Genomic DNA, 25,337 nt, shown 5'->3' with positions numbered 1-25,337 from the left:
ATCACGTTTTCGTTTCGATAAAAAAAAAGTGTCGATCAGTGATGCCGTTTTAAATTCTCATTGAGTACACGTGACTTTACATGATCCCGTTTATATATTTGTCGTATAGTGGTCTGACGCAAATAACCACGGCGGGTCCAACGACCGCGACATTCGTGCAATCGATTGTTATAATATGTAGAAATACGCATCTCTCTTCTCTCATAATTTTCCTCTCACTTTCTTTAGTAAAAAAAAAAAAGAAACCGAGACGCGCGTTCTTATTGATCCCGGCTATGCTAATAATCCATTGAACAAATGCCACAATCTTATCAACGAATTCCATATTCCCTCATATCCAACTATCCGTGATCACCTGCTATCTCTACGAATAATCCTTTTTCCATTTCAACTATCATCTTATTACGGAATCAGGAAAAGGAAGGAAGCGAAAGGGATAATAACAAAAAAACAGAGAGAGAGAGAGAGAGAGAGAGAGAATAAATTATTTATACAATTACAGTTAATAAATTAAGATAAAGTTAAAAAATTGAAGCTCTTGAATAGTATATAAGCATAAGCAATATTAGCGAGAAAATTAATGTTAATAATAGTTGAAGATATTTTGAAGGAGTTTTAGAAAGTTAGAATGGGAATTAAGAAAGGAAGTGATGGAGAGCGAGACACGAGAATACACGTACGCACGCACGCTTATAGGCAGACTGGTATAGACAGGCACACTCTTAAACATTACAGAACCAGAACGCGCGAGATGTGTTTATCGATTTATCGTTGTGGTGTATTGCGCGTCACGTACGTGCGTGAGCGAGTACATTTCCGCTAATGTACTCGCTGTATTGGGCATATAAGATTTATGATGCTGGAGCTTATCGTTTCTCTCTCTCTCTCTCTCTCTCTCTCGTTCGCTCGCCAAATCGAACACACGAGATCGGCGAAAAAGAATGAGCTGACATTGTTTCTCTCGGAAATTTTGGAAGAGGAAAATCCTGGAATCTCGCGTCGTGATCTCTTTTGAAGAGTCGCTGGAGAACGCATTGCGAAAATCTTGGTTTGATGGAACGAAATGAGGAATATTGTTACCCGGTTGTGTTTCCGCAGAATAGCGAGCACAGGTGTGCGAGACATCGTTCTCGTCTCTCTATCTCGCGGCATCCCCTTTCCGCGTATGATCATTTTACGAGAATCTTATTCGTACTGACGTAGGAGCATCTGTTTGTTGGCAGGCACAGGATTTCCGTCTTACGGAAATAATATTTCTGTCTTAGGAGCGGTCTCTCACTAATTGGCGGATCTATTCTGTACCTTTCGAGAATTAACTGATCGCTTTCGATCATTTTGTCATTCGTTGTGCCGCTTTTCCGTTTTTGTTATACAGTCAGATATAAAATACATCCACCGTAGAGCAAATATAGCGCAAGTATGATTAAGCGTTGGTTAAAGTTTGTTAATGACGAGGAATAAAGGCTATGAGTAATGGAACGCCGGTATATATGCACGGCCATAAACGGTTTTTTTTATTTTTATCTAGATTTGCGTTTAATTTTGGACCCTGCGACGCAAAGTGATTATTCATCGCATATTGGACAGCGTGCGTACGCTGCCATTTGCACATACATACATACCTCACATGTACGTACGAACAATGCATGATCGAGGACACAATCTACGATTGATCGTTTCATGCCGATTTACTCTCTCTCTCTCTCTCTCTCTCTCTCTCTCTCTCTCGCGATATCTCGTTCAAACGAACGATCGTTTTCAACGAACGAAAGATTGATTATTGCTGTACAGTTAGGCTGCGACAGAGGAACCTGTTGTAGTTTGTAAAATAGAACTTTTCTCTATGTCTCTTATATTTGCTTTCGTAGGAAAGGAACTACATGAACACACTACATACGCGCACCAGCACGCATCCATATACCCTGCACGTACGTGACAAAATTGTTAAATTCTATACATGCGTAATTCTTTGTTAAAAGTAACATCGAAGACTCACGATTGGAACGCCGGACGTTTAAAGGGCCCGTCTCGGGCCCACGATGCGCGAATATACCTAATTACATAGTAGGAAACGTATCATATACTGTCTCGCATTTTCATTATTTGTCAGTAGATCTGTCGACGATCTTCAACGTTGGTTGGTGTTGACGTGACCAATCGGTCACGGTGTTCGTAGGGTTCTCCTTCCTTCTTTGATCGCGTCGTATTTTCCTCCGCAGTTATCACGCATGCAACGCGTTATAATCGAGCATAAAACTGAACACTCTTCAAATTACTCTCCTGCGCGTCCTACATTATACGTGCATCATCTACTGCGATAGCCGACCGCGTTGTCCTCAGGTAGCGCGCTGTGAAATTTCCACTCGTCCAATTTATTTTTCCACGACGAGACTGAGTATATTTACGCAAACGTGTGCAGGCTGCGCTGCATATATGCACTTTGGATTGTCATGCCTTTCATAAACGTGACCAAGAGATTAGGCACGGAAATAGTATCCTCCATTCATATCAGCCGGCATCTTTCTTCTGTTGGCGCGTGTTTCTCCTGCTGCTTTTCTCTATCCTTTTATGGAAGAAGAATAGCCAGTAAAAAAAATATATGCGCGGAAATGGAGGAAGGAGCGATATGCTGCCTCTTGGTCTTCGAAGCGATTCGCTTTGTAAGGTATGTCATAAGTTTGAGAGTAATAATCCGTGCGTAATGAGATTATATGTTCTCTTGGCCAGCCAAGCGAACAGTATTTTTCGTTGATCTGTCGCATGCAGTATATCACAAAGTCCGTGTGAATTGTGTAAAGATAAAGTAGATTGCCCTGCTCGTTAAGAGGCTTGTTCAATGGGTCTCTCTTGTGATCGAAACGTTCAAAACATTATATCTCGATAAGGTTTTTCACACTCTGTCGTCTATCGTTTAATAACGTAGAAAAAGAAAAAATTTTCTTGAGTTTTGACATTATTCAAAAAGTTCTTCTCAATTATGGATCTCGCATATCCAAAATGACTTACAATGCGATATATCTTGCGTTTTCGGGGCAAAGTTGTACGTTGATTTGACGATCGCAAAAAAAGTCAATTTTTTGGAAGATGACAACAATCCCGAAGGAATACACGAACTCAGAGACGTGTCTTGTCTCTTCTCGTCTCTCATTCTTTGCACGTGCGATTCTGCAGTTTCCAGTTCGCTTTGTATTCCGAAAAAATCAGCTGGAAAAACTTTTTACGATCTGAAACGCGAACTTCTCGTCTTGTCGCAAACTCCTCCCGCGCATTTCCGATTCCATCTTTCGCAAATGTTTCCGCGCGGCATTGTAAAATTCCACCTTCCTCTTATGATTAAAGTTTCTCTCGAGGATAACTCGAGGAAACAGATCGGATATCGCGTAATGCGATCGAGAAAACATCCTCGAAGCTCGGAGTACTATCGGTATTCACAGGTATCCGAGGATGGAAAATATAGTTATCGTTAGCGTCCCTCTTGGTCAACGCTATACTGTATTGCTCATTTAAACAATATTCGGCGAAAAGCACGGCGGAAATCCTTATTGAAGACTGTGTAAATAAAGGGATTCAGCGCTGAATTGGTGTAGCCGAGCCAGAAAGCGATTACGAAGGCCTGCGAAGGTATATCGAAATCAGGAAAGAGAGGTTTGACGATGTAAAGAACAAAGAAGGGTAGCCAACAAGCGATAAAGCTGCCCATTATGAAGCCCAGTATCATCGTGGCACGCTTCTCCTTCTTTCTTGCCAGCCTCCTCTTCTCTCTCTCCGGATCGCGCTGCTTCATCGTCCTGCCGTCGCCCCCGCCGCCGCCGCCGGACTCGTCCTTGTGTCGCTCAGCGTGTTCCCTTTTTGACTTACCTACGTGCTTGCGGCCAAAGATCGGCTGGCAGAGTCGTAGCTTGAGCGGTTTTACCACCGCGCATCTCGACACCACGCCACTATCCGATGACGAGGGATCAAACTCGGACACCATGTCGACGTCGATGCCAACGCTCGCCGCACGGCATCGCGCCGGCACATTCTGGCCTCCTGACTGTCCGTCCCCGTTTACCGACAGGGTTGCTTTCAGGTTGCTCTTCTGCGCTGGCACCGGTATGCTCACCTGCAACAAAATACGTTACTGTACGTTAGACGTGATTTAATGCTTTTTAATCATTATTTCTTAAATCTTTCGTTTCCTTCTTCTTTACAGTCGTCAAATATAAATCTGAGAATTTATCTTTCCTTAAATATCATTGGCAAGTAAATCTTTTGTTTAACAAAGTTGTTGAATAGAAAATTATTTTCCGCTTGAGTTAAATCTACATAGTTAAAATTTATATAAAATTTAGGTAGGCAATCATGAAATAATGGCTGCACGTTTTATGCACGCGCATATATGTATGCGGTATAACAGTCGCCATATCAGCACTGTCTAGTGCTGCGTTGGCATGTTACTTTGCCAGAACAGGTTCTTTGCAACTTTCTAGATATGCAATATTATAAACTCGACTGTTAGTTTTGAGATAAGGTTTTGAATATGCAGTAAATTTGTGAAGCATGTTGAAAATAAATTCACTGCGAAATTCTCTAATCTATGAAAGTTTTTAGCAATCATATTTTTGAATTTTTATACAAAATAAAAGTGAATTCAAGTGATACTAGGAAAATTTACTAAAAATGACAAAATCTAATAAAATATTATAATATTCTATTTTTTGAATTGTGAAATCAAAAGCACAAATTATTCATCTGCTCTCTTCATTAAAGTTAATCGGTTCCACATACATGCAAATTTCTACAAATCTCAGAAATCTGATAGAATTGCATGTTACATGCGTCTATTCTTGTGTACATGCGACGTATGATTTTCATACGAATAGGCAGGATTATCACGAGACTCTTTGACATGCAGCTGTTATACGAAGCCCGAGGTAACAAAGGCGGGCGTGTTCTTGCGCTCAAGTTTGAACGAGAATTCACGTAATTGCGCGACAGTCGGAATGGGAAACTCATCCCCGTGCAATTATCTCCCTGTCTCGGTATAAAACTGTATTTTCGTACGTAATTACAAACGCAACTTCGCTCAGGCATACGAATTTTCCTCAGTGCTGCACACCGCTGCATAATCTTGATAAACGAATGGGTCCAATCTTGCAACGTGATTTAATGCTTAACACAAAAAGCGATTTATTCCCCGCAAATGTATTGACATAAGGAAATGCTTTACACAGTTTAAAATCCGCGCCATTAAATGAAGTAAAACGTTTCATATCTTTCATTAGAAACAGTGCATATTCATTTGAAATAATGCGAGTTATCTTATATAAATATTACTCAATAGTGTCGATACCTAAACACTAATACATTAACTTCGATGTAATTATAGACTTATTATATATATAAGCATATATATATGTCTGAATATTGCGATTAACTTATATATCGACAAAGAATATCTTCAAGTTCTGAGAGAGAGAGAGCGAGAGAGAGAGAGAGAGAGAGAGAGAGAGAGAGAGAGAGAGAGAGAGACATATTAATTTTATAATATTTGATATAAATGACTGTCGTTGAATGTTTTCTCGATGGGTTTTAAATTATCTCGATATCGAGGTATAGTTGACGAAAAATTGTAGTCTGACAGAATATGGCGAAAGAAATTCGTATTTACAATTAGATTGATCGATCGTTTATTCTGATCTGCGATAGAGGTACTGTTTGCCGTTTATATGCACACACACACACACACACACACACACACACACACGCGCGCGCGCGCGCGCGCGCATCCTCTTTTGCTGGGATTTTTGTCCAATTCAGCTCCATGAACTGTATTCTAATACGAAATATCCGATTCTGAAGATTTACTAGTTCTATTTTTATGATTCATGCGAAATATTGATGAGAATAATGGCGAATGATGTTGGTATGTGTTCATACAAGAAAAAAATGATCATAGAAGAATATGATAAGACAAGAGAGACAATCCAAAATTTAAAAACTGCCTTTATATATTTTATTGCATATTTATCGAGTATGTAGATATTATAATAATATGAAAATAACATATTTTAACAGACATCAAATTTGAGATTACTATTGTTGTCGTCGATCGTAATTCAAAATCAACCTTTTTATAATATTGCAGAAGATTTACACACTCTAAAGTCAATTATTTTATTCGAAATTAAATCAGAGCCTTTCACTGTGAAGGCTTGAACTAGAAAAACGAAACTAAATATGGGATACAGATTTCGAGATACAAAATACTATAATACTATAATATTTCTATAATATTTTTTCGATCAATAGCTGCGTATATTTTCTGATATTTTCATTTCAATCTTTCAAATTTATTTCGATCGCAGAAATATTGTTGAAACGGTTAGAAATTCTACCTTTAGCGTGTCCTTTTCTTCCATCGGTATACTAATGCCTCCGCCGGGATCAGCCTCAGACGTACTGACGTCACTAGCAAAGTCACATGTAACAATCGGTATTTGAACTGGCTGGTTCTCGATCGTGGCAACGTTTTCCATGACTGATCCCGGAGGCTTCTTAATGTCGGTTGCCGGTGTGCTCTGAGTGAAGCTGGTCTGCCTAATGTCAGGCGATTCCGGCGGCACCGCACGTGGACGGGGCTGTTTCCGGATGCCGCGACGCGCGCGAGCCTTGGCAGCGAAATATATACGTATATACACGAAGACCATAATGCAGGATGGGATGTAAAAGCTGCCCAGAGCAGAGTAAAGGACATACCCGATGTCCTCCGACAGCTGAAACAGAGAAAAGCAAATTCTTAATTACAATGCTTTTATTTACGCATTTTGTAGCAAGTTGATATTAATATTTTTTGTAATTTCATGTTTGTTTTTGAATCGAAAAAGTGCTTCTTAAATATAGTATTTCTTAAATAATAATTCTCTCTTTATTAGCATGCGATTTATTAGCTGTATTTACTAGCTAGCGCGAATTGATTAATTTTGTCCACACCCTTTACTATATAAATATATTTTTCAAGGTTAATAGATATATTTCATTATCATTTTATATTTCTGTGTGTGTGTGTGTGTGTGTGTGTGTGTGTGTGTGTGTGTGCGCGCGCGCGCACACACACACACACACACACACACACACACACACATACATATATATCGGTCAGCATTTAACGAATTGCTGGTTATATGGGTCAATTGATTTTCTGTTGTCATTCGCACGATATGTTCGATATCCGTAAGTGGGTGCAGTAGTTCTTCGGAATAAACTCCAGCGTTCTGGAAAGCACTCTAACTTTGGCGCTCTATTTCTGGGAAGATCTGATTTCGATGTCGAGGATGCACAACACTTTTATAACGGCGTTCAAAATGTGTTTAACTAGGTTTACGCCGCTGGTACGTCCTGTGTATGTGCAACGGACTGCGTTACAATCTCGCTTTAAGAGCCCCGCGCACGTCCGTCGGGCGTAAATACGAGTGCTAGAATTTAATTTTACTTAATTCGCGATGCAACGTGCGGTCGCGCGTATAACGCAGGCTTAAACTATATTCAAATTTATGTCGCCGCATAACTCGCATGCGAACGCGTTTCCTAGCATGCCTTTAACTTTACATGCACTAATATGATTACTGTTAGTAAGTGCAGTATAGCCTTAGTATCTGAGAAGTAAACTCGGTAGCGCGCTACTTGGCGTAATATCTCGTTACGTCGAATTACGAACGCGCGATTAAGCGCAAGCGAGTGATTTATATTAAGTACGCGCGCTCACACACACACACACACACAACGCACAACGTACAACGCACAATATGATGAAATCAGATAAAGGAAAATCAAGAATCTGACATATAAAGTATTTGTATTTAATTGTGATATTATGTACTATTCAGTTTGGAGCTGCGTTTTAAAGATCGACAATTATGCGGTTTGCCTGAACTGAGAATTGTTTCTCAGTTTATTGTTAGACAAACCGCATAATTGTCGATCTTTGTGATCGTGGAGTATTACAAACAATTAAGATACAAAGCAGATTTTAATTGTTTGTAACACTCCACGATCAATTCTGATATTTGATTAAAGTATCTGTATTCAAGTATTACAAGCATATTTATAAATTATTTTCTAAAATTGATATTAAATTGATACAGAAACTTACAAATTTTTCTAAAAACACGTATATATTGTGTCGCTTCTCAAGAAAATGTAGAGAAAATCGAGAAGTGTAATATCTCTGAATGGGAGTGCTATTTCATGTATACTTTTTGCCAAAGCTTTTAGTTTTGTCTATGCTTTTAGCATAATATTCACTTACAATTCATCCTTGAATTGTGCTGTATAATGGGCTCAGAAAGGACAGCCTTCCATTAGGGGAGAAACAGATTCAGAAATTTTAGCTCGTAACTGGGTTAATTAGGTAATTTTAATTTTAGAATTCAGTTATATGTATATTATCGTGTACATTCGTTCATCCTTTTTATCTTGGTCCATAAAATACATATCGTAGAATGTTGATGTGAATGTTAGTAGACATGCACATATCACGAGAATTTAATTAAGGTATTTGCTCCAGTAAATCGCTCGCTTATAAGCTTTATTATTAGATGTATTAGAATTATATTTTATAGGCATGCGAGATGCACTAAATTATCATCGCAAAAGTATCAAATTAAATAAGTTTGAGAACCAGATGATTTAATTCAGCACTTGATAGATCCGCGTATTAATTTCTTAAAATCACCGTGAAAAGCGGAAATTAAACGACCGTGGCGTGAATTTAAATTTTTTATTAGTAGACATTTAAATTCTTTCTTATTCCTCTGCTTTTCATTATTTCCTTTCTCGCATCTTCTGTACGCATCTTGGTAACAGAATGCTCTCTTATCGAGACAGAGAAAGGAGTTTCCAAAGATGCACCAGGTGTACGACCACGGGCGCAAATGCACGAGATAACGAGCAATTTCTTCAGCTCAGGATTTAAATTTATAAAAGCGCGAAAGTCAATGTGCAGTGCCAAGCAGCTTATTTGTCGGTACAACGCCATCGCGAGAGAGTACAGATTTATCTTTGTCTTCTCACGTTAAAACTGGTAGAAGTTTGCAAAATACTTTTAATCATCAGACTACTCCGCGAAGAAAAAAGTGTTTATTTTTTGTCAGAAAAAATTTTTTATGCGTAAAAATTTCAGTTGATATAAACAGCTGACAATGAGTTTAAATTGTTAACAAGATAATTATCTTAAAATAATCATTAATTTTTTTAAATCTTAACATTTTTCTTCTACTTTATATGCAAAGCTATTAATTAACCATTATACTTTTCAAAAATTATATCTTATTAAATCCTACAACAAAAAGTGCACAAAAAGAAGAATATTCATTATAGTCTTAGTAATGGTAGGTAATATAACCGACAGTATAAAGTCTGGAGACGAATTATTCTTCCACTTTAAAAGAATTCTCTCCATTTGGGTGTGGAATTGAAGAGCAAGCTGGAGAACCACTGAGGCAGGTAATCCAATGTCATTTTCGTCGAATAAAAATTACTCGCGCTTTCCGCCGTTCGCGAGATTTGCGCATTTACATTTTGACGATCTACCAGAGTAAAAAAAGAAAAATTATTGTGATTTCGCAAGAGTTCCAAACCAATAATCTTCTTGTTGTATACCGAACTGCTAATACAAACTTGAATACACACGAAATAACGAGCAATCCCGCGAGCGACGAATGAAAATTCATGAGAATATGAATAGAAAGGTTGGTGTGAGTGGAAACGAACTGTATGTAACCAGACAATGCGACTGAAAGCGGAATTCGTCAGAAAAACCGAAAATCTGTGGAACATTCCCAAAGGAGATATCTGTCATATGCGACAATATATTGTTTCGCGGAAAAGACAGAAATAGCATCGATGCTGCGATTGGATTATAGAGTCATGTCAAATGTCAAAGATATGAGCTGAGGAATCTTTTTATCTCCTACGTCGAGAGAATTGCCGAGAGATTGCTTTAGATAAACACCGAATAAACATATTTGCATTATGAGATGAATAATAAAGAATATTCGTGGATATTTGCACTTGTCAATCCATGATTGAAAGTATAAATTTGCGCGAAAATATAAATTGTCATCTACAATCGATTCATTCTTGGTAAAATAAAATATAATTGGTAATTGTAACTTGATAACGAGAGAAAATAACGTTTTAGGGAAAACTTATCAAACATTTCGAATTTCACATCTAAATAATCCATCAAAACTGTTGAAGGGGGATCCCAAAAAGAGGAACGAGAGAGAGAGAGAGAGAGAGAGAGAGAGAAGATAGGAAAATGATTCAGCACATTTGCCTTTCAATTTATAATGCGTAATCTTCGCTATTCTCGTTTGACGTCTTTACCGTATGTATACAATATATGTATACTGAAATACATTACTTACGCGAGTATGCGACAACACATGATGCATTACGCGAATACACAGCGCGTGTGCTTGTGATAAATCGATTGCTTTTAGTTTTGTGCGTTCTTGTGGCAGAAAGAGGATGATAGAACAAATGAGGGTGGAAATAACCGGTGCGAAAAGCCGGCAAGAAAAAATGAGGGCGTTAGAGGCGGACGAGTACTTTACCTCTGAATGGAAAAGTAGAAGGATTGGAGAATTGTTCCGGTATATTACGCCCTTCGACTTTTTCTTTTGTAAGAGCTTTGGAGCTCGAGTATTTATCGTATTTCTTTCGAATTTCATGCACTATTGCTCGATCATATACAAAGCTTTTGGCAAATATATGTATGATAATAAGAGTAAAATAATACCGAGTAAAGTAAATACCGATTATTGACGAGATATTATATATCATTAAAAAGGAAACGTTTTAAACTGCATTTGTATACCTAGGTAAATAATAATGCGTTGGATACAATCAATCATTTATTTAAAAAATTTTGCCAAACAAGCAAAATAGGATATACTGTGCATTGTATGCAACCGAGAGATTGCTCTATTTATTTATCTTAAAAATAAACAGGCGCTCAATTGCGCTCGATATTTGAAACGTGCGGCCAAAAAGAACTGACTTATCGACGCTCCATATATATGCATATCGAACGTTTTGGAATGTTAAAGGTTAAAGGCGTGCAATTTCGAAGCGGAGTTGCAAACGCCCGTCCGTCCCACTTCCTTTATGCTTGCCGGACGTTGTATAATTAGGATTGGATGGAAAATTGGGGCAAGTGGTGCACTGGAAGCTTCTCGTTTGCATTGGCTGACGACAGTGTCAAGGGCAAGGTGATATGCAAAGCGATTAGTGTCGCCTGAGGGAGGAAAGGGAGGGACAGAGTTGTACTTGTACACTACGATCGCTCGTACTTGTACGAATATGTCTTGTGACGGATGAAATAACTGGACGAAGCGTGTTAGCTACTAAAATGATCGAAATTCTAAACACAATAGTTTTAGTCCCGTTATTTTTGCTTTGAAATAGGCTTTATATCGTAAAATTATTAGCAGTTTAGGCATGTTCATATTCATGTTCCATAGAATCTGGTGTATACGGTATATAGATTGGTAAAAAAATACCAAATTTTATTTTTATATGAGGCTATTAGTGTACGCCAGTATAATAGCTAGCTTTCGTGAAACTACGCGAATGTTCAACCTCGAAGAATATTCTTGTTTGCTCTCTCAAATAATTTCATTTTGTCTGGATCAATTAAAATTCGTCTCTTCTTATCTCTATCGATTCTCTCGTTACATACCTTGGTTTCTCTTATTCACTTTCTTTCATCATCATTCCTTTTCATTTCGTTCTCGCCATACCTCTGTGAGCAACACACTCTTTCTCTCCGTTATTTCTCGTAATTGCTTTTTTAAGCTAGCGTCATGTTGGGGGGAAAGGCGAGAAGGATGTACATGTACGCTTTCAGCCCATAAATCTCCGTCAGCTGGTGTATTGAACGAGTCAGTATATGTGTAACTGGAAGATTACGTTTTCGGAAAGTGTATTAACGTGGGATCGTTAATGTAAATCTGTCACCCGTGCAAGCTAATGTGAAGTTTATACCCTCTGTTCCTCTATCCGTAAACGTCAACATCAATTATAAAATTCTCCTTTTTTCTCTTTCTCTCTGACATTACTAGGTATAAGACAAAAGAGGTTTATTGCCATTTAATTATAACGACTCATTTAATTGAATCAACTAATAGCGAAAATCAGAGAGTTTGAAATTGTTCTTAGCATTATACACATTTTCATTTTTCTAATATTATAAAAAAATTAATAAGTATTTAATTTATCATAAATCACACTATTTATAATAAATATAAAATTTAATGATAACTTTGAGAAATATAATTTTTTCGAAATATTAACTTATTTATATTATAGATTCATATTTAGCAATAAAAAGGTGATGTTTTTACATATATGTGCCCTGCAATAATATAGTGTGTTTTGAGATTTTAGTTTCAAAATTGACCAATGGTTCGTTTTAGAATTTAGGAATTCGTCAAAATAGTGTTTCTCTCTTACGCTCGCAAGCTCACTTTTTTTGACGCTTCGATTGATACTTTCTTTATCAAGCGCGCGGCCATTGTGATGCCAGGACATCTGACCGACGTCGACGCTAACGCGCTTCAGCGCTAGCTTGGGAATGAAGATGCGAATGAAGAAATTAATTTCGGTTCGTGGCACACGGGCGATGATAGCAGAAATGTAATAGTAATGCAGCATACATGACATGCCACGATGCAGACACTGTGACCCGTTGTGATATATGACGTTGAGAGTTTGATACTTTGCATGTTTCCGCTATATGAATATAAATATAAACGTCTAATGTGATTTTAATGTTAATTTTATATTAAATTTCTGTGTTTCTTTTTCGTTTCTTTATGCCCTAATAATCTATTTTAGATTTAATAATCTAATATATCTATTTTCTGCAACATGACATCAAGATTTCTCTTATATAGACAGTAACAAATTAAATCATCAAAAAATATTGGTATTCTTATATTATCTTTTTATTTAATCAAGCAATACTTATCAATGATGAAATAATCGATTAAGCTCTATAAGAATGCAGCAAATGCTTTTTACTGCGTTGACTTGTAAACAAAGCCATAGCGATTATAAAAGAATTTTCAATGTTCTCTGTGAATACGAGAAAAAATGAAATGACGTAAAAACGTAGACACACGGTGACACGTAATTAAGATTGGGAATATTCGCGTTGCTTGAGAAGGAACTTACGAATGTCGGCGAGGAGAAAAAAAGTTCCGGTGTACGATTGTATCGAGAAAATTACGTGCTTTGTAAAAAAAAAGGGGAAGAAAAGAACCTACGCGTTGAGAAATAATCAATAGCACTGTCAGAAACAGATGAAAAGTTTTTGATATTGGAGTCGCTACGGTAACAAAAAGAACGGTTTGACAGAGAGAAGATAGACTGCTGATAGATAGAACGCACCGAACAAGTCTACGTATAATATATACATATACACGACCTGGATTTCGATTATTCCCTCGTTTCCGCGTAATGTTCCTTTCGTGAATATATCTTTCCTCTATCCTTTCTTTTCTTTTTTCAACACAGTAAGACATTATAACGTGGCGAAATATCTAGTAACGGTAGAGGTGAGAATATGAAATGGTATGAAAATATATGGTTCGCCATTTTATCTTTACGAGAAGTGTCATATCGCTTGAAATGGAAGCTGTAACTTTGGTATTGCCTGGTACTGAGTAAACGAGCGACAAGGTACGTTTCGAATAATACCTAAATCTCGTCGAGTCGTATGTTTGGCAACGGCACTGCAATATCGCTTGTCATCGCATAATTTCGCATGCCTGTTTAAATATTTATATGTTTATCACTGAATGCGATAATCGCAATCTTCAATACCAACATTAAGCCAACATATTAAATGAATTTTATATCCTACTCACGGCAGCAATTGAGGATTACATACTGCAGAAAATTATTTTTATTACATTTATATTAAAAATTTTTATACTGCAATAATTTTATGACGATTTCATCGTATATAAAGGTTATTTGTAACGATAAGAAAATTTATGCAATTCGCGAAACCAGATTTAACAAGATCATCATAACAGTACCATTGTAGTAATATTACAAATTTTGTGAATTATTTTCCAAAACGTTTTACGTGAAAATGTTATTAAAAAATTTATGTTTCAAAGTTTTATTTTTTTACCAATTTACATAAAATTATGCTAAATTAAAACAAACTTGAAAGAAAAATATTCTCTTCCGAGTTTTTTCTAACTCTATTTCAATTGTTGTATTCAGGTCTCTAAATTATGCGGAGTTTCCGTACTTTCCATTTTTATTTTCCGGCTTATTATATAAATAATAATTAATCTTAATAAAAGTATTATGCTAGCGCGCTAGTTTGTTGATCTGATTGTGTAAAGCAGGTTGCTGTTGCATTTATAGTTAATAAGACTCTCCTGGGTACCTATCATGAAATTTGTCGGAATGGATTCTGATCGAAATTTGTTTAGTTTTTCCTAGAAAAACACATAACAACAAAATTCTAGGGAATAATTGAACAATTCCAATCGGAATCCATTCCGACAAATTTCATGATAGGTGCTCTGCTCAGTAACTTCAGATTTTATATTCTACTCATTATCAGATATGTTCTGCTGTTCTCGCATTTACTTTTGCTAATATAATTATTTCTGTAATTCATATAGCTCTCTCTAATTCACTCTGTGGTCTTTTATGCAAAATATAAGTTAATCGTTGAAATTTTCTCAAAATTACACGTAGAAATTTATTTTTATACAAATAAAAATATAAATAGTGAATTTAATATATTGCCGTAAAATATCTTTCTCTCTTTTAATAGTTTTTTTTTTAGTAATCTTTTTTCTGAGAAAAGCTTTTACGAGAATTAAAAATATCTGTATATCATTCAGTGCTGCGGTAGAATAAAAGTATAAATTTAGAAATGTGTGTGTGTGTGTGTGTGTGTGTGTGTGTGTGTGTGTGGTGTGTGTGTGAGAGAGAGAGAGAGAGAGAATGAAAAACTTCTATAGTTGAAAACAAAAGAATGTGTTTATATTATTGCCACTATTTATCGCCTATGGTTTATTTGATTCCATCAGAACGCTCACTTGTGTTTGAAAGTTCGTATACTGTAAAGTATCGTATGTTCTGTCCCAGTGGACTTATGAAAAAGACAATATTTTTCGTTGATAATTGTCAAAAAATGACGCCTATGATGACAACATGATTACAGCAAAAAAGATACTTTTTGATATCTTCCGTGTATACATCGTGCTTTTATTCACACGTTTTTACCATTATAATACATAAATGTAAATTTTCCGTACACTCATATGTAAAACACTTGTGAGATACACGAGGTCGCAAATAAATTACCGTACGACAGTAAAGGACAGAAATGCCATAGGGAGCAATAAAGGTGTAGGTATCTGAGATTCCTTGATTTAAGAGTCAACGAAAATCGGGAGAGCACATTGTCGTACATTCAAGATTGAAACACTAAATCTTGATGAGAGCAATTTCGCAGAGCGTAACAAAATAAATGAAATGAATCGAAAAAAATCATATCTGCTGACAGACGCGCACGTGCGCGCGCATTAACCCGCGCATGTATGACGATAACGTTTCTCTCATAATATCATTAATTATCTCTATCAAGAGATTTAATTCATTTTGTAAAATATTAATTAATTGGAGGGAATGGTTGAGGTATACCGCAGATCATTTTATGGCGCTTGTCAAATAAATTAGTTCCGAAGTGCTATGTGCACATATCAAATGTATAACATGTATTACTTTATGCGAATACATGTTAATTTGACGTATGTGGCTTTTCCACTTAATGTTATTTGTGCAACATTAACATTATTTGTATGTTTAATTGAGGCTTAATTAGCTTATGCGATCTCGGTGATTTTTCGCGTAAATGTCCCGTGGGAGAATCAATGTCGATTGTTTGACAAGAAGAAAGAAAAACATCTTCGATGTTCGAAAGAGCCCATCCATCATAGGTTTCTAATGATTATTCATTTTTTCTTAATTTTATGCGGTAGATTCGATCGCCGCTGCGGAGTATAATATTAAGAAATTGTGGTCGGCTCGACTTGTCGACGGGTGGTGGCAATTTTGATTTTACCGGGAGTACACCGCGATCGCGGTACGTCGTATGGAGAACAATGGTCCCGGTCTCGAAGGAGAAAAACAAGACGCGGCTGCCACGAGGGAGAAACGATGGCAATAAACGGAGAGAAAGAGAGATGCTCTACGGTACGCAGGCGCGGCCATGCTGCTCCAAGGACGAGAAGAGAAAAGAACAGGAATGAAGAACGGGGCGGGAAATGGATTGCGGAGGTTGGGGATGAAAGAACGTGAAGCGGTTAGGGAAAAACGGTGCGACGCGACGGCAGGGATATCGTAACGGAAAGCGAGTCTCAAGATGAAGCGACGACGCGGTGATACGATGAAAAGGGAAGAGAGGGTCGTTTCTTTCTCCTTCATTTTCCTAAGCGAGCCTCGATTCAAAGGGGAATTTAATTTATGCAAATTTATAATACGCGAGCACTTTGCGGTTTATCCGTGAAAACCAGCGTGGCTCGGCGCGGCGCGGCGGCCGGGATACATCGTCGCGCTCATAGCTCGGTGACAACGAGCCACGACACGGAGCGGATCGGAACCGGCGTTTTTAGTTCTGAAAACGAATGGCGTCGGGAAAACGGTGACGATGGAGAGCGTTGATACGTGCCGTGGCATGCATGGCACCGAGCCGGGCTTAAAGTGTCCGCCGCATTATCGCGAAGATGCGGCCGACCGATTCAGGCATGCATGACCACGTAAGCGGGATGCGGGTAACGTCGGCTTCGCTGCACTCGTGCCGTTTCTCTCGGTCCATTTCCATTAATTTCCGCATTGTTGAGAAAAAAAGAAGATGCAACGCGACGGAACGTGCGCGTGCTACCGTGTCCTTATGAGATTTATTACGATGGCTTATTCACGCTGTTTTAGATTTAATATCTTGCTCGACTTCGTCTGCAGTCGCAATAAATTAGTAGCGGCTACTATTGTTGCACTCACGAATTAGCGTTGTTCAGCGGTAACAGTTGTCAATTGCCTTCCCACGCTTTCATAATGTCAATTAATTCAACTGTTGTTGGAAAATGTTACAATTTGCAATAGCGATTGGAGTGAGTAATTCGCAGTGCTATTATGCAGTGTAATTGTTTGAAATCTTGTATTTGCGTTTAAACTTGTGTATTACTGATAAAGGCTACTTATATTTCTTTAATATCATATACTTTAATTACACACACATACATTTAACTTTTTTTTATATCATAATACTGACGAAAACAAATTTATATAAAATTTCTGGCCAGTTTTATAGAAATAAAAATATTAAATGATATTCTACATAGCGGCACTTTGAAAACTACGTGAATTCTTCCAACTTAGGTAATTTTCTCACATATTTTCACTACGCCCTTTTCTACGAGAAACTTGGAAAATAGCTTTTCTTTTCTTTTACGATTTCAAATCCTTCTTGTACATTCGCTCTCAGTTTAGGACAATTCTCCATATCCTTAATCTGAAAAAGTTATTAATTTTATGATTTTTAAAAACTTAAGCCAGCGTATATTTTAATTAAATGTAAGAAAAAAATACATTTACAAGAGGTGTTTCACTGTTAATGATATATTTATTAATTATAAAATAAATTATAAGAATAGAAATAAATGAATAATGTGTGTGTGTAGATATAGAGCACAAATAGAAATTGCATGCTACGCAAATTTTAATAATTTTTCGTTTTATTTTAACTATGGAATATTTCATTATATCAACACACACACACACACATATATATATATATATATATATATATATATATATATATGTATACATTCATTTCTCGCATAATGTTAGTAATACAATATAACAAAATTTCTGATATGAGTGCAGTGTTGATGGTGTTGTTTGCAGAATTTTCACGTGGTAGAAATTGAAACATAGAATACCTTAAAACAAAATGAGAAACAAAACTCGACGTGCAATTTTATACTTAAATTTTTGAACGCAAGTAAATTCTCTAAAGTAGTTACTAGGTGAGAGCTCACCTAGTATTTCTTCTTTAATTAACTTAAATTACTTTTTAAGAAGTCAAATTTACTTTTTTTCACGCATAACCATGCAGCAAAAAATGTTCTATATTTTCAGATATTGAAATAAATTATTGACTTATCTGATAATAAAAATAACATATTTATATAATTTAGTGAAAAAGATGATATTAACATTACTTGACTGATAAAAACATTATTATTTTTACAATACTCTATACATTTTTTATTAGTCCAAATGACATAAAATCAAGATAAAAATTCCTAGCAAAGAAAATATTGGAAAATAATTCTTTTTTATAAAGATTCTCGTGGGAAATTTAAATGCATCATTCGAGAATCGAGAATCGATTTCGACTGTTTCACGTAATTTAGTTTATTGACATTTTCCATTAGCTCGGATTTGCGTTACATATGACGTAATGTTCAGCAGTTATTATGCTGATTTCGCGGTTTTATAATGATAAATCATCGTTATAATAAACCTTATAGATAATAAAGCCGTATCAGAAATAGGGCATTTATTTCGTTGAAACTAATATGTATATTACGATACATTCTATTATATGATATCACTGATGAAAAATAATACTCCAACTACATAGCAATACTAAATAAATCGACGAAATTAATCACAATAGAAAATTTATTACATAAACAAATAAATTATACTTTATGATGATTTGTTATACGAAAAGCTCCAACTATATGGTGGTAATAACCAATAATTAATGTTAACAAGCCGATAATCTCTAATGAGTAGAATAAATTGCATTAATAAATTCTATTAAGAATTCGACTATTCTTCTCTTCTCTTCTGTTTAGACAATATTATTTGCGCTTAATCCGATATATCTAGCGTATGGAGGTAACTGATCGTAACCGATTAGTGCGGTTATCGTGCGAATATAACTGTTATCCGGCTTTCCGTATAAACGTCGATTTAGTTGGTTAATAAATTTCCGAAATCAATCGACGCAAAATATTGGCCGCAAACTGACCATTGTTTATGTCAAATAAAAAAATGGCTATAATTCGAAAATGGCGTATTTTGACAAAGCTGAAAACTTTATTCGATACAGTAGTTCTTATTTTTTTGGAAGTGACTTTTTCTTTTTTTCTTTTTGTGTGTGTATATTTGTATCTTTAATTATTGTGAATAACATTAGCCATTTTTATTTTAGACAGTTTTTGCCCTCAATGTTTTCACACTTTTCGAAACTTCGATTTTAATACAAATATTATAGAGTTTTACTGTGCGAATATCCATTTCAACCTATACTTACATATATAAGTGCAAATCTATAGTGTGCTTCAAACCCTTTAAAAACATACGTAGAAAATATCAATTCGTTACATAAATGTCGTTTTTTAAAACTAAAATATGATTTATCATAATTTATTTATATATTTATAATTTGCTGTCACGAAATTGTTACATAATAGATAAGAATTCAGCTTATGTTTTACAAATTGTTTCATTTCTACTAAATTTTTGAAAAACTTGCGTAGTTACTCAGTAAATTTTAATTTCTTTTCTAACAAGACAAAAATTATATAACATTTAAAATTAATATATTAATGATTGACAGGATAACATCAATTTTATTATATTTAATTTAATTTTTTTTTATTCTATGTTGGAAATGTCTTCTTAACTAAATTCATTCTCTTTTATATAGATAACTTTCTATAGCTTTATATATGTTTATAGCAAACAAACGCATGATTTTTTTATTGTATCTAATATAATTCTGTAGTCACTTTTATGTGGCTCCGAGAGAAACCTGCCATTCTTAATTTTACTAACACTTTATTCATACATAAAAGAATAACATATTGAAAATATGGTTGAGCAATATTCACAAAACAGAGTAAAGCAATAAGAGAGTTGCTGTCTAAATAGAAAAATAAAGAAAGCATGAATGAGACGGACGCGGTGAACAAAAAGAATGACAAGATGATAAAAAAAGGGATATTAAAAACGAGGGAGTTATAAACAATGATAGAAAATACAGAAAATATTCTGCGAAAGATAAAGTTTGTTACTAAATTTTCCATTTTTAGATTCATATCAATTTATATAAATTTTTATTTCTCCTCTCAACTGAGACGAAATTTATTAGAATGCAAAAATTGCGCATACTTGTTTGTATAAATAATAACGTTAATATTTGCATTGCATAAATAATACATATACATAAATAAAAACAACCGCACTACAAATCGTCAATTCACAATTAACATAATTATTGTAATTTACATGCATTATTTATGCATATAACGTTTTTAATAAATTATTCTTGCAATGAAATAAATTTTATTGTGTATCAATCTACATCTATATTCTGCAGACATTTGTTGTGCTGTACGGTGCGCATTATCAGTCTTTAATCTCATATGCAGTTAGAACAAATCCCGGAAATATATAAGATAAAAATCGTGTGCGAAAGTAAAATGTCACGTACTTTTATTTTAGCATTCTTTTCAAGACAAGTTAATTTTATGAGCAACTTATGGCCGCGGTATCATATATAAATCGTGGGATGGATCAAGCTGCCGAGACGCCAGAATCTACGCAAAGTAAACTTGTGTGCACGTACAGAAAATAATTGTAAATAAAACGAGAGATGCTAGCAATTATAATTCCGCGATTCATATGCATTAATATAAATGTAACCCTGCATATGTGAATCGCGTTATTCTTTTCCTGTATTTCTCTTTTTCTTGCTTTTATTCATTATTACACAAAATGTTTCGGCTGGTCCATCTCACGATCTTAAACTTGTATTCTCTGAACGGATTTCCCCGCTTTATGCTTTGTTCCTTTAAGTATGTACAAAGTTTTTCTCTTTTTGCGTTGTTAGTTGTTTTTTAACTTGTTCTGTAATATCTAAAGATCTTTATATGATCCTTTTATCAGAGTACAAAAGAGCAAAGTATAAACATGAAAAGACATTATATTTTTATCATCATATACAGTTCTAACATTATCTACAAGATGCATGAAAATATCCATTTACTTATAAATAATTCAGATTTATACATTTGTACATTATTTCTACTTCCTTTCTTCCGTTTTCGTTTCCGCTTTATTTCTCTCTTTCACATTGTGAGTTTCTTTTTTATTATTATTTCCTGAAGTGTTTATCTCCTGAAGATGTTCGCGCGAACAAACTTCTTTCGAAACGCGAAACATATGCATTTCGATCCGAGAGTGAATCTGTCAGAGGAATATAAAAAAAGGACTTAAACGAGATTTATTAGCAGATTCAATTAATTTGCCATTTCGAAGGCAGTGTCATTACTTCCTAATGCAATTATTAAAGATCGGTTTTAGATAGCCTTCGATATCATAACTGTTCGATAATTATTAATACTAATAAGAATGCACAACAAGTAGAAATAAGTTTATTCTTTAGTAAAATTAAAGCGGATGTGCTGATGTCTACAATATTTTTGTGTGATACATTTTCCAGTTCGTATAAATTGCGTGCCGATTATTTGTCGGTCTTGAAACACAGTCCCAAACTGAATCTAGAGTTGTAATCACAAATTAAATCAACAAGCAATTTAATAATATTGGTGCTAATGAAAATCTTAAAATTCTCTGCAAAGAATTAAAATAATAAAAATGGTACATTTTAGTGTAATATTATTATTGATGTACTAATATTATAGATATATTATTGTGAGAAAGATATTTTGCCTTAATCTTTATAAACACTTTTTTTCTGCGATATGAGAGTTAGAAGATATGTTGATATGACGATTTTATGAAAGATGCGTTAAATGGGTAAAGTGTTAGTAAAATTAAGAATGGCGAGTTTCTCTCGGAGCCACATGAAAGTGACTACAGAATTCCATCAGGAATGCGTAATGATTCACATGGAAAAGCGAGCAATATATTAAACTTGAGGGACTACATACAGAATAACAAATGAGGCAGACGCTGCATATTTTAACGATCAAAATGAAATTATCTTTGATATATTTCTGAAACCTAAACCCTGAGACCTAAATATAGTTTGAGCTTTCCTTTCGTGTTAATCCAAAATTAGAGAAACGCGTGACAAGAAGACTGATTTGCTATCAGGCGCAACATCAGCTGATTTTCAAGAGCTGAGATTATGATGCCGATTATAGATTTAATAAAGCATAAAGTAACATAAAATTTGTCAAGTTTATGATTTAAAAAATCTTGGAATGAATATAAAACAAGTTTCAAATAAACAGAAACAATTTATAAAAGTAGATGAGATTTTTTTGAGAGAAATTTAATTAATAATTATATATTTAGAGGTAATTGAGACCAATAGATATCAAATATGATTCACTTGTAGAAATTCAAAACAACTTAAAAAGTATCAGATTGAAAGTTACATATATACAATAATAATCACAGAATAAGTTTAACATTCTGTAAAGGATGTTAAGTTTAATATTAAAATATTAATGATTTCGTACCTTTTCGAATTTCGCAGCTGTTAAATTTTCTGTAGCTGAGAGAATAATTTCTATATTACGATAATATAATACCGCGCGTCATTGTTTGGATAATGAAATATGAAGTCGATTTTTCATATATGCGCCATTTATTTAGATTGAAAATATTCATGTAATAAATATGTGAAAGATTTAGTTGCACAAATGTATTATTAGCGAACATATTTCGAGTATTAATAATTGTACACACGTGTGTATACATATATTCGTTAATATAAAAGCAAATGCAGAAAAGCGCATATTGCATTAAAACTTGATTTAATAGCTTAATAAAACAATTTCATACAAAAACTGAATGAAGAAAAATGAAATTTATATTTTGTAGGCTAAGTTTATCGAAACATTCAGCCAGCATTATTTTGCAACATAAAAATTTGATCTCTCTTGATTTTACGTTAGAATGGAAATAAAGAATTAAATCTCAAATATGCGGTAGAAAATTGTTTTATAATATTACAATAATTTCTCCTATGCGCTTGGACTTTAATTAACGAAAGAGAAAGCATTCTATGTATAACAGTACGAATACAATATCATTGTGTCTTGTTCGTAGATACTTATTCCATGCGAATTTTGCTCGATAGTCAAAAGTCTGCTCGAATGTTAAAGAGATAAGCGCGAGCAAGTGGCGAGGAAAATTCCATTTAAATCGTTCGCTACCTGCACATTCGGTATATGCAGACTGTTGGAAAAATACGGAAGAATATGGCAAAGACGCGATTACGGTCTCTGTGGGATTAGATAAAATGTTTCGCCGAAACGATATTTCTTTTCGAGAAACGATATTTTCAGTGCTCTCTCGGCGAATGTAGATTCGCGTGTCTTCCCTTATATACTCGTGTATATGAACCGCATACGACCTACGAATATAGTAAATGGAGACCGCTCTGCTCTCTCTCTCTTTCTCTCTCTCTCTCTCTCTCTCTCTGTTTTCATATGTATATCATCGATGAATCGTCGAATGCAATTCTCTACCAAAGTTATCTATCACCTCTTGTCTTCGCCGAAATCATCTGTAACATTATTTTCGCTTAATTGCGTTTTTACGTAATTTCACCAAGGGACCAGCTACAAAGTTGAAATACATAGAATACATAAAAAGTCAATTGTGAAAATGAAAAAAAAAAAGGATTAGAAATGTGTCGCCGCTACGCTTCGTTCTCTCTCGCGGAATAAATTACGTATAAAATCTACGTGAAAATTTTCGAAAAAAAATTAATCGCGGCAAAATGAATATGAATCTTCCTCTCTTTCTCTTTTGAGTCATTGTATACCTACGTGTGACTGCAATCATCAGTCAACGCGTTTTTCATTCTCCTATTGATATCAGTTGCTCAATTATTAATGAATCGTGCCTAAAGCAGAGCACTACGTGGTAGTCTGTGTTTTTATATGCGCGCACACACACACGCACACGCACACGCACACATCAATGATTCATATTGCATAAATAAGTTATTATACGTTCAAGCAATTGTCGTTTGTCGAACTTCAGGTAAAAAAATCACGCTTAGACACTGATTCAAAGGAAAATAATAATTTGTCGGGATCGCGGCGTGCAAAATCGAGCGATTGATTCACACAAGGCGGCTATTGAACATTCGTCTAATCTTCGAATCTAACAACGTAATTAGTGGTAACCATACGCTACAGTTTATGCTGTACCGTAAGTTAACGGGAATCGCGCAAAGTTAGTTGAATGCAATAACATCCGTAATCTCCTCGCTTTCGCGCTCCGCTAGGTATCGTAACTTGCTGGATGCAATGGGATTTCAATGTCAGGTAAGTAGAACGCTCGAGAGATAATTGCAGTTTACCTAAATGCAAATGGACTTAATATCGTTCGTTTCGTTAATTAATGGTACGATTTGTGTATCGCTACAACATAAATACTGCCAGTTAAAGTGCTTGATTAGGAAAGAGAGTTTATCTGAATTAAAAAGTTCCTAACCAATGGATATATTTGTGTATATAATTTGTACTATTTATTTCTAATATTACATCCATTCAAATTAATTTTTATTTATATCCAACAATGTAAAGTGTGTGTTATTGTCGGCTATATTATAAATTTATACATAAATTTATTTTTGGATTCTCTTTATGTTTGCTTTTGCTAATAAATGCAGTATTCCCGTGTTTTTGTTAAGCAAAATAATACATATATATTCTTATACGATATATTTTTAAACGTATTTGCACCTTAAGCACTTAAGCACTTTACATATGTATTAAATTATATTATAAAATGTGTTTTATAAAATTGGATATTGTATAATAACTGTATGATAAAAAAGTTTTATATATGTAATATTGTATTTGATTTACGTCATACTATAGAAATTTTTTTGTATGTAATACGGTATAATCTATTTTTTTATAACTCTTGTGCATATCCTATAATTAATTCCAGGTTTGATATTGAATTAATTGAAGCTACACTCTAGCAATGTACATACATATACGTGCATCCTCCTTCAAATAGCGATATCTCATGATGCGTGTGCAGCATCGTGTGTAGTGCGAGCCAATATTACACACTACATTCGAGCAATACGCATCAATGATACACTTTGATGCATCAAGCATATATCTCTTACCCCTATGACGCGATTGATTTTTTACTAAAATCGTTTGCTCGACGTTAACACCCAAATCGTTTTGGGCTGATGAATTTGGCGAGCAAGCTTTTGTTGCGCGCTTTCAGTT

At 34.9% G+C, this 25,337-nt stretch overlaps 1 protein-coding gene across 1 annotated transcript in view; it reads right to left on the bottom strand.

Annotated features, from left to right (window-relative positions):
• Positions 1 to 1,540: 1,540 nt before the first annotated feature.
• The window catches only part of LOC105459381 (alpha-2A adrenergic receptor), a 93,151-nt gene continuing 69,354 nt past the window's right edge, over positions 1,541 to 25,337 (bottom strand). The window contains exons 2-3 of the mRNA XM_011705335.1: positions 6,378 to 6,755; positions 1,541 to 4,102 (exon numbers count right to left, since the gene is read on the bottom strand). Coding sequence (XP_011703637.1) covers positions 3,500 to 4,102; positions 6,378 to 6,755 — 981 coding nt within the window. The 3' untranslated portion in view covers positions 1,541 to 3,499. The remainder of the gene's footprint in view (positions 4,103 to 6,377; positions 6,756 to 25,337) is intronic.

Source organism: Wasmannia auropunctata, unplaced genomic scaffold, assembly GCF_000956235.1.
Source record: "Wasmannia auropunctata unplaced genomic scaffold, wasmannia.A_1.0 LD334196.1, whole genome shotgun sequence".
Lineage (NCBI taxonomy): Eukaryota > Metazoa > Arthropoda > Insecta > Hymenoptera > Formicidae > Wasmannia > Wasmannia auropunctata.
This window is presented reverse-complemented; position numbering and strand designations above follow the sequence as displayed.